At 32.8% G+C, this 15,843-nt stretch overlaps 2 protein-coding genes and 1 long non-coding RNA gene across 3 annotated transcripts; all 3 read left to right on the top strand.

Moving 5' to 3' along the window:
- The first annotated feature begins 7,879 nt into the window (after positions 1 to 7,879).
- Positions 7,880 to 9,917, top strand: LOC140014446 (uncharacterized). Its single transcript, XR_011821207.1, has 2 exons — positions 7,880 to 8,200; positions 9,609 to 9,917. It is a non-coding gene; the product is annotated as an uncharacterized lncRNA (long non-coding RNA).
- Positions 9,918 to 11,186: 1,269 nt separating this feature from the next.
- On the top strand, positions 11,187 to 13,065 carry LOC113708098 (uncharacterized protein PHLOEM PROTEIN 2-LIKE A4-like). The gene is made up of 3 exons (XM_027230570.2): positions 11,187 to 11,604; positions 11,768 to 11,895; positions 12,248 to 13,065. The coding sequence occupies exons 1-3, from the start codon at positions 11,557 to 11,559 to the stop codon at positions 12,666 to 12,668; spliced, it is 597 nt and encodes a 198-aa protein (XP_027086371.1). The 5' UTR covers positions 11,187 to 11,556; the 3' UTR covers positions 12,669 to 13,065.
- Positions 13,066 to 13,480: 415 nt separating this feature from the next.
- Positions 13,481 to 15,073, top strand: LOC113707882 (lectin). The gene is made up of 3 exons (XM_027230265.2): positions 13,481 to 13,778; positions 14,025 to 14,143; positions 14,535 to 15,073. Exons 1-3 carry the CDS (start codon positions 13,530 to 13,532, stop codon positions 14,902 to 14,904), a joined length of 738 nt encoding a protein of 245 aa, XP_027086066.1. The 5' UTR covers positions 13,481 to 13,529; the 3' UTR covers positions 14,905 to 15,073.
- Positions 15,074 to 15,843: the final 770 nt, after the last annotated feature.

Genomic DNA, 15,843 nt, shown 5'->3' with positions numbered 1-15,843 from the left:
GGATTTAAAGGTTTTAGATTTCAAATCTCTCCTCGTTCCTTAAATTCCATCCATCCCTTGATAAAAAAAATTCTAAGTGTCTAATATTCCATATCCACGGTTCTTTTACTTTGAACTATTGTAATTGCTCTTTGATGGTTATTTCACATCAAAGAAAGAATTTGAGGTTATAACTATATACTAATATCAAGGGACTAAATTAATTTCTTACAAACTTTGAGAGTCCATGGACTTTTTAAAGAGTTTAAAACTAAATAGAACTTCTTTTGAGAAAAAAAGGACTAAGGAGAACATTTTGCAAATATTTAAGGACCTTCAAAGTAATTTACGCCACTTGAATATGTTTAACATACATATATGTGTATATATATATATATATATATATCAATTAATAAAATAATTCATAAACACCATTATTTATTAGAAATCTCTATACTGTATTATACGGATGAGTTTTAGTCAAACTCATATTTCAAACTTCGACTGTATGGTTTGGGGTATTTTTACAACCGTTACTTCAATTCTTCTTCTTCTTCCTTATCCTACAATTTATTTATTTGCCATAATAAGCTGTTGGGTTTCAGTTGTGCGATATGATTTCTACCAGGTTTTTTTTTGTAATTTAATAAAATTGTTTAATGAGCATTAATCGTTGTAAATTAAGTCTTACCCTACTACTATGGTTTCCACCGATGACAAATTTTTCTATCTTCTTTTGCTTAACAATTACAATACTTATCGTCTTATTCTCTTCTATTTCTCTCTTATGCTCAGTAGTTTTATTAAGTTTTTTTATTTTCAGTTTTTTACCTTGCTCTTCCCTTAGTACTTTATGTTAGTTTTGCTGTGGTAGGAGAAAATTTTTTCAGCATCTAGAGCGTGTTGACTAGGATTGTAGATTTTGTGAATGAACAGCTGGGGAAATACGTCTATTAGTCTGTCCTTGTTCCTTGATATTAAAGGCGTGGTTGTTGTCCCTAATGTCCCTGTTAAAAGCGCTATTCAACAAGTATTATTGTTATTTTTCGCTTGATTTCCAAATCAAAATTTTTGTATGATTTACTTTGAATATTAAATCTATGCTGGAATAATATTTAAAAAAAAAACTCTAATAGAGAAAGGATAGAATTTAAGTTGTGGGGAAGGGAGATTTGAACCCAAGAGTATCTAAATTCTAAAACCTTAACTTTAACTGTTAGACCAAAACCTCCTTGACTCTAAATAGAATAATGGTTAATCTAGATTTTAATATCAATATCATGGCGTGGATGAGGATCTAGAGAAAAGAGGATACTTTTTATTATACATTGTTTTTCTTTGTCTAATAAATTAGTTCTCTAAAAGTATGGAATAGTTAAAATTGTGAGTTTATAGAGTTATGGACGGGAATCAGTTTGTTTTTCCTTGTTTAGTTAGTTTAAGGTTCCATAGGTAGTCTTTACACTTGTTTGTTTATTTTGTTTCGTAATTTGGTTGTAAGGTTTGTGGTTAATGATTTTGTATTGCTATTTACTCAACATAAAATTTTAGGTGAGGGAACTATATTGCATCACTGGAAATTTTCATTTGCTGCCTTTCAATTTAATCCTATTGGAGCTATGTTTTTTTTTAACTCTTTTCTTGATTTAAATTTTCAGGAGTTTCCTGTAACAATTTAAGCTTGCATACTTTGTGTCGGATAAACTTTTGATGATTCAATCGGTTGTATTTGCTTTTGATAACTTCAACTTTTTAGTATTTTTGACATTAACTAGAGGAGTTTTATTTACGGAATCTTAGTTAGTTCAAAATTTTCTAAACTAGAAAATTTATGTATGTAGCCAGTAACTAATATATGATTTTTTGGATTACCACTTCCACTGTGGGAAGGTATGTTAAAAGAATAAGCAATTTTGTGTTTTGTATTTTGATTTCTTTTGAAATATGTGTTATGTGATTTGATTGTATTGTCCTACAGAGCAATTTTGGCAACAAAACTCTTTTTTTTTTTTTTTTTTTGGCACATAACAAGAAGAAAGTCCTGGAAAAGTCAATGTTAAAACCTATTGAGCCTTTCAACAGGAAGCACTTTTAATAACCCATATATAAACAAAACTTTATCAAAAATAATCCATATATAAACAAAACTTTATCAAAATAAGTAGGATATAGCCAACGTTTTATACTATTGTCAATTAGTACATAAGAAAATTTTGAACAATTTGAAATTGATCAAAACTTTTTTCGTAGTTAATTATCTTTGTATGATCTAAATTTTTCAAGGTAATTCTGAAACAATGATAGTGTTTAAAAGAGCTCCCAAATAATGAAACCTTTGATACGATGCATTCAGTGACTGCATCTTTTAAACAACGCATTTAGTAAACATGTTTTCTAAGAAAAAAGACTGAGTTAATCTTATATACACTGATAGTGTATACACTATCATAACTGGATACATGACATATATGCAAAATTTATGAAGAGATTTGAATAACAATGCTCCTTTGGAATTGATTTTGCAAAAGTCTTACCTTTTAATTTACTTGAATTTTCCGTACCCTTTATACAATTTATGCAATGTGTCTAACTATTTATGGCAATCCATTACTAACTTTTGATATAATGCATTCAGTGAGTAAAAATATGTAGACAAATAAAAGAATACATTTTGTTAATGCAGTTTTTATGGAAACATGTTCACTAAATGCGTTTTTTACCCTTTCGGAAGATATTTGAATAACACTACTTCTTTAGAATTGATTTCGAAAAAATCTTACCTTTTGAAATTTTACTCAAAATTTTTTGTACCCATTAGACAATTCACACATTGCATCTAACTATTTCTACATATAACAATCCATTACTACAGCTAGGGGTGTTAAAAAAGAACCGAAAAAGCGAGTAACCGAGAAAATCTAATTGATCCAAACTATAAAATAGGGTAACTAACTCACAATTTTTAAAACAATTAGATTACCCAAACCTACATAAAAAAAAAAAAAATTAGGTTAGAATGTGGTTTTCAATTTTCAAACATCGTGATTACCTAAAACAACCTGCATATGTGTAGGCACGTAGGGTTGGTTAGGATAATCAGTACCCAAATCTCAACTCATAATTTTTTAGTCATTTACTAATAATATTTGAGTAAGGAAGACCATTATATATTTTATTTTTAAAACTTATAAACTTATCTACCTAAACCTATCTCCCATTTACCTTGTTCACTTCCTATATACATCGCTACTAACTGCATTTCTGGTGCTTCTTTTTTTTTTTTGCTTTGTCCTTTTTCAAAACTTCTTTTCATTTCTCATAGATTCTATCAACTTCATCACTCTAGTAATTATTTTGTTTTCAATTTTTAAAACTTACATGTTTGGTTGTGGAGTAACTCATTAAAAAAATAAATTGATAGCTTTCTAGAAATGGATGAAAACAAATATTCAAAATATTTAGTGCTTTAATATCTAATGTGTATTGATTTTCTATATTGTTGATAATTTTTTAGAGTTATGATTAAATACTCTTATTGATTTGGAAAAATGTTGCACTATTTGATTTGTTAATCTAATTCTTTTTTTATTCCTATAAATAGAAAAACAATAGGTTACACTAAATACTTAATCCTATCCCACCGATTAATCGATCACTAATTAACCGGTTGAATTGGGTTAAGGTATAATGCAATTTTGCTGAACTGGTACATGCACTTAGAGTCAACTAAATTGCAAATGGATTGATTGTCTGATCCATGAACACCCCTAACTACGACGTATCCTCTCATCGCTTCCATGTTGGCTTTTTCTTTTAACTATTAATACAAGTACCAGATTGGGTAGTACAATATTTTAGTACTTCTTATTATACCGTTTGGATTAGCTGTTTTTAGGGATATTTTTGAAATATTTTACTATAACAATATAGGTGAAAAACTTTTACTGTAGATAAAATTATTTTTGAGGTTATTTTTTTGTGTTTTTGAGATTGGTTTTGGAATTTTTAAAATTATTTTTGTTTGTGTATTACTGTAACATTGTATATGAAATTGAAATTTTTCAAAAAAGACCAATCCAAATGGAACTTAATTTGAAAGTACAAGTACTATAATTTAATGAGAGTACTACTTTTTTATTTTTGTTGCACTTCTTTTACTATTTATCAATATTAAATCTACAACTTAAATATTCTATTGGATACTAGTAATATATTGTACCTTGAAAATTCTTTATAATAGTTTGTATTGATTTACTCATGAAATTCAACTTTTACTATAGATGATGAAAAAGATGCAATATATTTGGTAAATGAAAATGTTTGTCTTGCAATATAAATGAAAATGTTGATGTCATGACTACAGATTTAATCTTTATCGATCTAATTGTAGAAGATACAATATACTTGTTAGAAAAAAGTTCAAAAATCTTTCAAACGATGATGAAAAAGAACTGCATAACACCCAAACAAATCAACATTTTAAAGAGGGGGAAGAGAATTAACAATCTTTCTTAATCTTGCGGACAACATTTTGAAGAGGGGAAAGAGAACAGAAGGGAAAATATAATCAAACCCTCATTCTAACACCATGAAAATGGACCAATTCTATAACTTATACGCTATGTTTTTGTCAATGTAACGCTTTCTACTTCTAGTCCGATCTTCGGTTTTTACTTTCTCTGCTATGTGATGAACTTGGAATTGACTCACTTGGTCCATTTACACTACTATCTGACTCATTGAACTGAGAAGACGAACTTGAAATTGTGTAAATTGGTGCATCTACGCTATCATCTGACTCATTGAACTCAGAAGATGAACTTGAAATTGAGATAATTGGTGCATCTTCACTATTATTTGACACATTGAACTGGGAAGTCATCTGTGCCAAGAATTCTATAGCTAGCTTCGCTTCCTTTCGAGCCTGCAAAGCCTCCTCAGCCTTCATCTCAGCCCAACGCCTGTGTAATTCAGCAGCCTCCTTCATCGTCCGCTCAGAAATCACCGATGCAGCTATCAGCTGATTTGCGAAATGCCGATCAATCATTAACATTTTAGTTTTCTCATCTGCACCAAGATTGAAAAAATTGAAATTTGGATCAGCACAAGAACGGCATATGTATGGGACCCCCCGGATGGTTATAGAGATGGAGGTTGAGGTTGCGGCTGCTCCAGAATTAATGCAGGAGAGATGAGTGATTGCCGGGCAGCAATAGCAATTGACTAGATCTGAAGAGGGGTTGGGATTTTCTGGTTCATAGACTTGGAAACAAATTGGACAATAGGCTCCACGATACACGTTGAGTAAACAAGATGTGCAAAGTTGCAAATAGTTGTTATTGTGATAGACATGGTGTAGAAATGGAGGTTTCCCCAGATCACAAAGCACACACTGACCGTTCACCATGTTTTCTTGATCAATTTGCTGAAAAGAAATTGAGTTTTGGTTTATGAATGAACAGAAGCAATATCAATTTTAGGTATTGCTCTTTTATTCAGTCATTGGCACGGTGTAAGAAGGATGGAATTCATGGCTAAATATGGTGCATAAGTAGGAACAAAGCTGTGGATGGTTAAACTTATGATAGACCTGGTTTAGAAATAGAGGTTTTTCCAACTCACAAGGCATCTTCCTTCATCATTTGTGATCAATTTATAGAAAAATGACATAAGTGTGGTGTATTTGATTTTATTTTTCGTTTTTTTTTAATGGGGGATGAAATGAAAGATAGTGACAAAGGAATTTATAGCTAAAGATTGAGCATTAATAGGAGCAGCAGAAATATTTAGGATAAATAATTATGAATCCGCATCAGAATTGACACTACTGCCACTATACTAATATACAAGAAAAAAAATAAATATATGGTAATTAACAATTACATTGCCATATATCGAATACGTTACAAAATTAATTACATGAAAAAATAAGCCATTTGTGACTAATATACATGGTAAGTTGGTAATGTCTAAGATATTAATTATCCTACATTACCAACCTTCATCAAGAAAATTAAGTTTTATTATTTTTGATGATGATATTTCTTACAGTACCAAAAAAAAAAAAAGAGGAAAAAAAAGCAATGTATCCTTGGAGTGGCCTAAGTTCTAAGATCACATAATTGAGACAAAGTTGGCGATCGAGTGTAGAGAACAGTTGGTTGCTCAATTCTGGTGGGCAGTGTACATATATCTTCTTAAACAGAATCAATCAATGCGAATTAAGAGAATAGTTAATGTTGTTAACAAATTTCCTCCTAGGCATTGAATAGTTAATGCTGTCAATAAATTTCCTTCTAGGCATTGCTTATCCATTTGGTTATTTCTAAAAAAGAGAATGAAAGAAAGGAAAAAGATTTTGAAATATAATGTTTATTTCTGTGTTTAAGAAAGGGTTGGCAGCTAAAATGTATTAAAGGCATATAAAAGCACACATATGCATTATTCACGGTTGATAATACTTGCTATAAGCAAGTTGATTAGTCTCTGATTAAGAAGTAAGAAAATGTACTTAACGTTCTAATATGTGCAATCTACGACATTCTTGTGGAATTAATGAGAAAAAAAAAGTAGTACATGGGTTATTAACTATGATTATAGGAACAGCATCTATAGGTAATTAAAAAAAATCTGTTATAATTATAGATGAAAACTATAGATTCGAACATTTAAAGATAGATTTAAGTTTTGGATATGCTACTAAAGAACAAAAAAAATTCAAAATAAAAGAAATTGAAAAGTTTCTTATTATGCGAAGATTAGAATATTATCCATTGTAGATACTTAGAGTTGATGATAATTAATATGTGATAATGACAACAACAGTAAGTAAATATGTGATAATTAATTATAGCCGCTTATGTTATATATTGCAAATTGTGCACTTGTTAGCCGTTCTGAGTAAAAGATTGTGAGTCGGTGATGTCTATCCAAAGCATCACCAACCTTTATTAAGGGAAAAAATAAAAAAGAAACAACAGGAAAAAATAAAAAGTTTTTCCAACTTGGCAATTGCAAAGTAGCCCTATGAACTTTCTTTGGTTTACAAGAGCCCCTTAAACTAAATTTTCAGCACCATGCATCCTCGAACAATCAATTTGACGGGATGTACTTGAACCAACTCATGGATGCTAGGAGTTAATGAGTAAAAAGTCATTAAGATATCTAAATTTACTAAAGAGGTGAAGAGAAAGAAAAAAAAGAGGGCATTTTGGCAACTTAATTGAATCTAGGGATATTAATAACTTTTAATCGTCAAATTCCTTGCATGGAAAACTCAATTTAAGTACAACACAAAAAATATATAGTACAATGTATACAGTGCTGTAACATATAATTTAAAAGTATTTTGAGGCGTAAATGAGTCTAAAGGAGCATAAATTTGAACAATTTACCTGACTCAAGTTCGATCTTAAATTCGATTAAATACTTAATTTGATCCTTAGAATCGACTCGATAGTATTTAGGGAGCTCGACTACGCGGCAGTCAAATTTTTAGTAATTATAGTTTACAAATTTGAAAGCATTTCAGTTCATTAACAGCACAATTTGCAACTTAAAGAAAGTTTATAGGGTTTTTCACCTAATTTTTATATGCTTACTGGATATAAAAGTTACGTGCTTCCAATTTTTCATGGTAGTGTATGTATATTTATGAAGGAATTGTTTGATCACCCATTAGACCAAAATTTATTCTTTCAGAAAGCATAACCGTTTTGAGAGAGAATTCACTTGGCCAGAGACTTGATTCCGTTAACTAACTTCAGTGGCAAATTCTTTCCAGTCAGGATTACTTGCAAAGAAAAGCATATGTGCAAAATGAACGTTCAAGCTATTCTAAAACATTTGTTCTTTGTGACACGCCATCCACTTTTTCATACTTGACAATAAATGTGATTCTCTCCCAAAGCAAAACTAGTAACTATTTTTATGATGTAAACATATTTGAAACAATGAGGTTCACCCCTCAATCTGGTACTAATTATATGCATTTGGCGTCATTTTTTTCTTTACTAATTTCAGGGATGCAATTAGATTTGCACTCTCTTTATACCTGTTGATTATATCTATTTGAGTTTCTGCACCTTGTGTAAAAGTGGAACCTCTATGCTTGATCGTTTCTGAGAGCTGGAGTTTCATTTTCCCACTTGCAAACTTCGATTCAAAATGAATCTATTTTGGTCAACCATCCTACTGGCAACGTTGCTTATAATCTCTTCAGGTACATCTGTTTTAACAATCTGCATTTTGATTTGAAATTTCAATATGGCACTTAGACGGAACTTTGCTATATATTACTCAAAAGCGCTAGCAAGGAATTCTTGAAAAATTAGTTTTCATTTGATCGTTTCTTTGTCTGCATTTTTCGGAATAGCAGTTCAGTCTTGTGTCTTGGGATTAGTCGCATATGCTTCTTTTGTGCTGTAATGGTGCCTTCAAAGTTATATCAGATATTAGAAATCGAGCATCACATATGTGGATAGTAATCTGTTGGTTTGACAAGGGTCAGGGAATGGCTGGTAGAGTTTTCTATGTAGATGCATAATTCGAATTTTAGAGGTAATAGTTGAGGATGGACGGGTATGGAGGGACAAAAAAAATTAAGAATTTTATCCTTAAAAACCAACCATATAAGAGGATTCGGGATACGAACGATTGTCAGTGACAACCATCTAGAGCGATGTAATATATTCTAAACACTTCCTGCGAATTACTTGTAAAACTTTATAATATACACACAATTATTATGCAAAGGGTCCACATAAATAGTAACAAAATGTCACGCTCCTATTGTAAACATATACGAACAATTAAGAAGTAGTTACAATTTGTTTAAAAAATATTACACTGTTTTGGATAGTTGTCACTGATAACCGTCCATGCCCTGCATTCGCACAAAGAATTATCAAAATTAATGATAGACTAAAGAGTTATCTCCCTTAATCCATAAAATAACTATGTCCTAGTTTCAATTACCAAATAATTTGTCAAATGAGCAAGATCTTAGCTTTGGGAACCTCGATTTCTTACTTCATAAAGTAAAAAGTTGGAATTATATTGGAATTTTGAAATTTTCATACTTGTAATTCTAATTGAGTTGAATTTACCATTTGAATATCACACTTGGCTTAAACTGATTTAACCAATTCGTCTCTACTTTGTAGACATTTTGTTGATATAGTTTTATATTGTTGTCGTCTGTGAAAAAATAAAAAAAAATTGAAAAATACCATACGAAATATTATGCGGCATTGATCATATAATTCCCTGCATCATCTATTGCTTGTTTGTGGTTTGAGAATGCATTAGAACTCAACGTTGCAATTACATTTTACTGTACTTCTTTGCTCAAATTTAGTGAAAATTATTTTTAAACGCTACTGTGTTGAATCAAATGGAGAAGTTTAGCCGGCGTAAATCAATATTTTTCATGAATAAAGTCAACCAATTTAATTAAACAGGATCCTAATCCATATTATCTACCTCTAATACTTTCACTTTATGAGCTTTATCATTTTTTTTTCTTTGGGGAAGAATTAAGCATCTTATACTATGTGTGAAGTTACAACTAGAGAGATAAACTGCAAAAACACATCTACTGAACTTCATATATTCAACTCCATTTGCAGGCTTAGGAGTTGAAGTTGTTAGTTGCATAACAATTCCAGAGCATATCTGTCATGAGAAGATTTACACCAACAAATGTCAGCCAAAAAAATGCACACAAAAATGTTCAACAAAACCAAGTGGTAAGGGCACATGCAGAGGCAACATTTGTGAATGCAAATATTATTGCAAGCAACCTCCAAAGTGATCCAAATTTTCACGTATATATAACTTGAGGCATATCACCAGGATATATATTGTTGTTATTCATGAGCCAAGATTGTTTTGTACATAGTTAAGTTTATGCATCTTGCTTCTGTTTGTTGATTTACACACTTGATTACTTGACTTAGCTGAAATGATATGTTGTAGACAATGACATTTTTTCATTTTTAGCCCAAATAGGAGGAAGTTAAGAATATTAAGAACCCTCTCCATTGAGATATTAAGAATATCAAAATGGACATATACAGCACTTTTTTTGTCCAATGTAAGTCCACTTCTAACATAGAAAAAGGTGAAAAAGTATCCTCTTGAATGCATATGTCAAGGCTGCATTCCAAATTTCTAATAAGTGGTTCCATTTCTATACATTCTGAGCATAGCCAAAAATGGAAGAAAGAAAAAATGTTCTTGGACGGTACAATATTTTATATGGTCGAAATTAGAGGTTTGTAGCACCCAGAAATTGAAGATTACACAAATGATAAAGGAGTAAATGCAAGAAGTTGCATTAGCCCACTTGCTTTTCTTTTCTTTTCTTTTTCTGTCAGCAAATTAGTTGAGATTGAAATTATTAAACTTCGTGATCCTCTCGTCCAAATAGTTTGCAAAAAAATCATCTTATATTAAACTTGGGATAGAGATATCCAATCACATGACTAAATGAGAATGCAATAGAGCTAAAATTTCAAGCTCAGAAGCATAAGGAATAGGCTTAGAGAAGTTGATTCGATCATTCTCAATAATGTCTCAATAACTACCTAATAATATAATCTTCTAACCCCTTAAACGATTCATCTAATCATGTTCAACATTGTATCAAATCCAGTAAACTTTTACAACAATATGCTAGACTAAATTTTCTTAATTACTTGGATTTAATTACGTATCTAATCATCTCTACCTAAGAATAGTATCTTCCAATCCATTAAACGATTCATCTAATCATGTTCAACATTGTATCAAATCCATAAACTTTTTTACAACAATATGCTAGACTAACTTTTTTAATTAATTAGATTTAATTAAGTGTACGGACAGAATAATAGAATGTGAACAGAGAAAAGCAAAAGCGAAAGTGAAAGCAAAAACACCATCAAATGGACCACCACAAAGGTTAATTCTCAATTAAGGTTGGACAGATCATTACTGCCATGAGATGGTGTAAGATGGCATGTTGTAAATCTTGATTTACAGATAGATCATCTCACAACCATATAGGATCATCATATGTAATTGTAAATTGCATATATTTTAGTGGACAGTTTATCATAGACTTAGTGGACAACACAGTCTATCATATATTTTAGTGTACACCAGAATTTATAAATGCGTGTGCACAGTAATCCTTTGTGTCTTGATGGTACGTGAGATGATTCTTCATCAAAATTTGGGAGGCACATGGCAAATTCTAATGTTTTTATGACTGCAATATCACATCTAAATTCTGTATTCTAAAAATGGTAGGTCTCCTGAAGAATGAAGCGTATGAAAGAGATTGGCGACTTTGATGACTTCCTTTCTTTCGGTCTTTTTTTAATTATATCAGATGTCCCTGATGGGACTTTTCTTTCTGTCTGGTAATGACTTTTCTAACAAGACCACTGTCTTTTCACCACTTCAAGTAAACTCCATCATTAAGGGAGAAGTTCGCTAATTCTGGTGTTCTAAGGAAGTTCTCCTCCCTCTACAATCGGGTACATAACTATTTTTGGTTACAACTTTTGGTGATTCAATCAGCAGCAGAAGATGGAGATTGGGCAAAGAAACGACCATTTCAGTCCTCACTGGAAAAGGGTAAGTGAAACTGCAAAGTTCAGTGTCTAATTTCCCCGTGTTTAGTTCCTTTTCAAACGTAAAAATGCATTTTCTATGTCCAGACAAATCCAGCAATTGATCAACGACTTAAGAAACAGTGTAAAGAAGACCCTTTCTGACTTGTATACTTCTGTACTGATAGGATCCGTCTTTCATAGAAGGGCCAGATTCTGCAGGATCATTTAGTATTCCGGTCCAAGCTTTGAACATCGCATGGGGAAGAGACCATCGTTACTGGCGATGGATTACGCTTGGCGAAGACGAAAATAGGTAAAATGTTAAGTCCTGACAATTTCTTAATTGATGCTTAGCCATTTCTGTGTACAGGAGACTATTCTGCTAGACTAGTCCTAGTTTTTATTATTATTATTAAAAGAGAATCAATAATAGTTCTTCATTTATCTTATGATGATTCAAACCCGTAACCTCTTGGTTACAGACGAAACATTTTAACAACTAAGTCATGCTTGTTGTCAAACTAGTCCTACTTAAGCTAGTTTGATGGCCCAAATCTGTAGAGTATACCTCATGCATGTAATCTTTTTTGACTTGTATATTACTGCCTTTACCTGGTATACCTGACCATATGACTAAAATGGAATTAATCTCATCTTGCTTACAGGTCAGTTGGCTTTGAGCAAGCTGTATTACTCGATCAAGTGAACTGGTTTGAAGTGACTGGAATGTTGGACATTCCATGCTTGAACTTGGCCGTGCACACCACCTATAGACTATACTATGTAGTAAAGTTCTTGCCTGGTGCATTTGGGTGGCATACGGCCGATGTCAAATTTATGGTGAAGTTCAAAAATACTCAGGAGATCATGTCTACTGAGCTCATCATACTGGAGACCTACAAGAAGCAACCTGATCAGTGGCATGAGATACCTGGTGGTAAACCCTTTGTTGTTAACGATGAAGTTCTAATCACTACCGTTGAGTTTGGAATGTTTGAAGTGGAAACTGATTGGTGGAAGGGTGGCATGGTACTTGGAGGGGTCAAAGTTAAACCAGACAACCCTCCTGCCACAGAGCAGCAATAAATAAGAGTCTTTACTATTGTTCTTATCATCATTTTTTCCTTTTTTGGAGAGAAGGAAATGGATAAGATTTGAGGAATATTGAGCTATGTTGCAGTCGTTCCTTCTCTTCCAAGGCCTTGGAATGTGTTTATTTGTTTATCCTCGGGTGAAGCCGGACACCATCTCAATATTTGTGTATGCGCATGCTTGAAAAAATCAAGTGCTGTGGTTATGGTTTCCAGACATCCTACCTTGCTGCTTCCAGGGCATCTAACCAATTCTTTATCCATTTTGCTTTTTTGGCAACATATTGAGTTGTTCCCTTTTCTTTTTTTTTTTGTCCCCTATGGGAAGCAACATTTCTAGGATTAAAGATCAATTTCATTTCCATTGTAATGAGTACATGCCTTCTCCTTTATACTTCTTTTTTTCTGGGATGCTGATCATTTTCTTTGTTTTATTTAAGTCGTTTGGCCTTTTGCTTTTTTTTGGCAAATTTCCCATTTAAAGATAGCAAAGGAGCATAGGCAGCAGGCGCTCATCCTCTGCCTGCTAATGCAAGAAGAATACTACTACCTTTTCTAAACTTTTCAATGGCTGAGAATAACTTTACAAAAAGTAGGCAATCTGAATGTCTTGATTATAGCCGTTAGTTATCAGGAGAAGAATAATCTTCTACTAAAAGATTCGTAAAAAACCGACATTCACGTGAAGCCCAGCATGCAACTTGTAGCCATCAAGAATGTGTGCTTCCTAGCTTGAGATTCGAGGTCCACTAAAAGAGAATATATCAACCTTTAACAAAGCAATCATGCTTGCAGAATATAAGCGCTGCTACCTGCAGCATAAACAAGGCTCCCCAAAGACTTCCTTTAGAACGAAATGGGGGCAGAGTGGTCACAAGATGAGGTATCACAGCCTACTGAAGAACACAGAAAGGAAACCCCTCCATGCACTCCACAGATCAACAATAATGAGTCTGGGGCAATTCAGGAGACTGCCACAGAACTTAAGCTTCCTCACAATCACGAAGAGATTCTCAAAGATGCTGATGCACCGGTTGACAAGTCGTCTACTGAGAAGCTCTATGATCAGCTATATGCAGGAGTATTCTTAAACCAAAAAAAGAAGGCAAGTGATTCTGTTTTTCAACACATTCACAAATTTTAGTAGGTATCTGCAAACATCCACACGGTTTACAGATTTAGTAGTATTCAAAGTAATGCATCCTACTGAGTCTGAAATCCTGTTGGGTAGCCAAGTGAATTAAAAATTCCAAACAGAGCTATCATCACCATTTCTTTCATTTTATTTTTCATAAAATATGAACTTAATTATGCAAGAATAGTTTTTACCAGAGACTTTTATGTAATGCAGAAGTATTGGATTGATAGGACCTCTAAGAAGAACTGCTTCATGCTATATGCAAGAAATCTTTCAATAACCTGGGCTGAAGACAGATCCTGCTGGCACTGGCCCTTCATAAAAGAATCCAGGTAGCTACCGAGAAGCATAGTTAGCAGACAAAACAAGAAGTCTGCTAACTGTGTCTAGCTCCATCCAGTACCCTAATAGTCCTTATTTATTATTAGCAGGACCAAGAACTGGGGTAAACAAAGAACAACGACACGTTGCATCAGAAATCGAATAATAAACTAAGAGATGAAAGTCATAATTTTTGTAGAATAGTTATGAAGTTTAACACTTCTTGGAAAGAATCTTTTCGAGTAAACGGTTAGTCACCAAAAGCCATGCCATTTGTTATGCACAATCAAAATTCAAAAACCAGATATGCCAAAAACACAACCAATAACAGATTTATCATGTTTTACAGACTGATGCTTCTGGACTATAAACTGATTACTAGTGCTGCTTCCTATTTTGCAGTGATGTGACTCTAGTGGCTGCAGAGCTGCTGAACGTTTGCTGGCTGGAAATTCATGGATGGTTCAACACGGTCAATCTCACACCAAGAACTCTCTATCAGGTTGTATTTGTTCTTATGTTAAAAGATCCTGCTTATGGATGGGGAATTCCAGTGAACTTCAGACTCATTCTAGCAGATGGAAGCAGACAGGAACACAAAGAAAATATGATGGAAAAACCTAGGGGAAAGTGGATAGAAATCCTAGCAGGAGAATTTGAGACGTTGCCAGAGAATGATGGGAATATGGAGTGTTCAATGTATGAATATGAGGGTGGGGGGTGGAAGAGAGGACTGGTCATAAAAGGAATTCTCATTCGACCAAAAGACTGAAGTTCTTCAGCAATCCGCTACGACTGCAGAGGCAATTTATGCTGGCCAAAGTTTACTTTCAAATCACACGGGATGAAGAATCCAATTACAAAAACCAGTGTACTGAGGAATCAAAACAACAAGATGATGCTTTTATAAATAAAATGCCTTAAATTTCTCCTACAAAAAATTTATCTTTTACACCGTCTGTGTATAAACACTCTGAAGCACGTTGGTTGTTTAACTTTCTGCGAACACAATTAATAAAGGAGATGCCCAGGGTTAACCTCCAAACCAATATAAGATTCATTTGACAACCTTATGAACACTACATAGACCCAAATCTCCTCACTAAAAGTAATATTGAAAAAGATTATACGGCCTATGCTTTTGATGATACCTCTAGATCCATTCAACAGTTCACAAGTACAAACTGTAAACAACAAAAGTTACGTGGTCAAAGCATTTATTGTACTAAATTCCAGATAAATCAATTTATGTTGAAAACTAATCATTCAATAATTATAGAAGATAAGATAATTAGTGCTGAAACCTTATTCTATACTAATTTAACCGAAAATTGTATCATGGATCTATGATAAACTTCATAATGAATTTAAATTTGACAGATGTATCATAATCTGAAAATGAAATAGAGAAGAAACCTGAAAAGCAAAGAACTGCACATTTGTCAACTGTAGACTGTTTGAACCCAGAAGAGATTATTATTATGTAGGTTCTTACTAGAACACAATACATTGGGACGCTGTCCATCCAGAATAGAAAATTCTATGGAGCATAACCTCTCCAGAGATATTCTAATAACTAAAAGTTGGACGGACATTCTTCATTAGAAAATTGTAGCTACATATGTCTGCACACAAATGACTAGGTTCAAGATGAAGATACATAAATCTTCACTCTCACCAAGGCTTATTCAGACCAAGAGCTTCAGGAGAA

This window comes from Coffea arabica, chromosome 9c (assembly GCF_036785885.1).
Source record: "Coffea arabica cultivar ET-39 chromosome 9c, Coffea Arabica ET-39 HiFi, whole genome shotgun sequence".
NCBI classification, from domain to species: Eukaryota; Viridiplantae; Streptophyta; class Magnoliopsida; order Gentianales; family Rubiaceae; genus Coffea; species Coffea arabica.
This window is presented reverse-complemented; position numbering and strand designations above follow the sequence as displayed.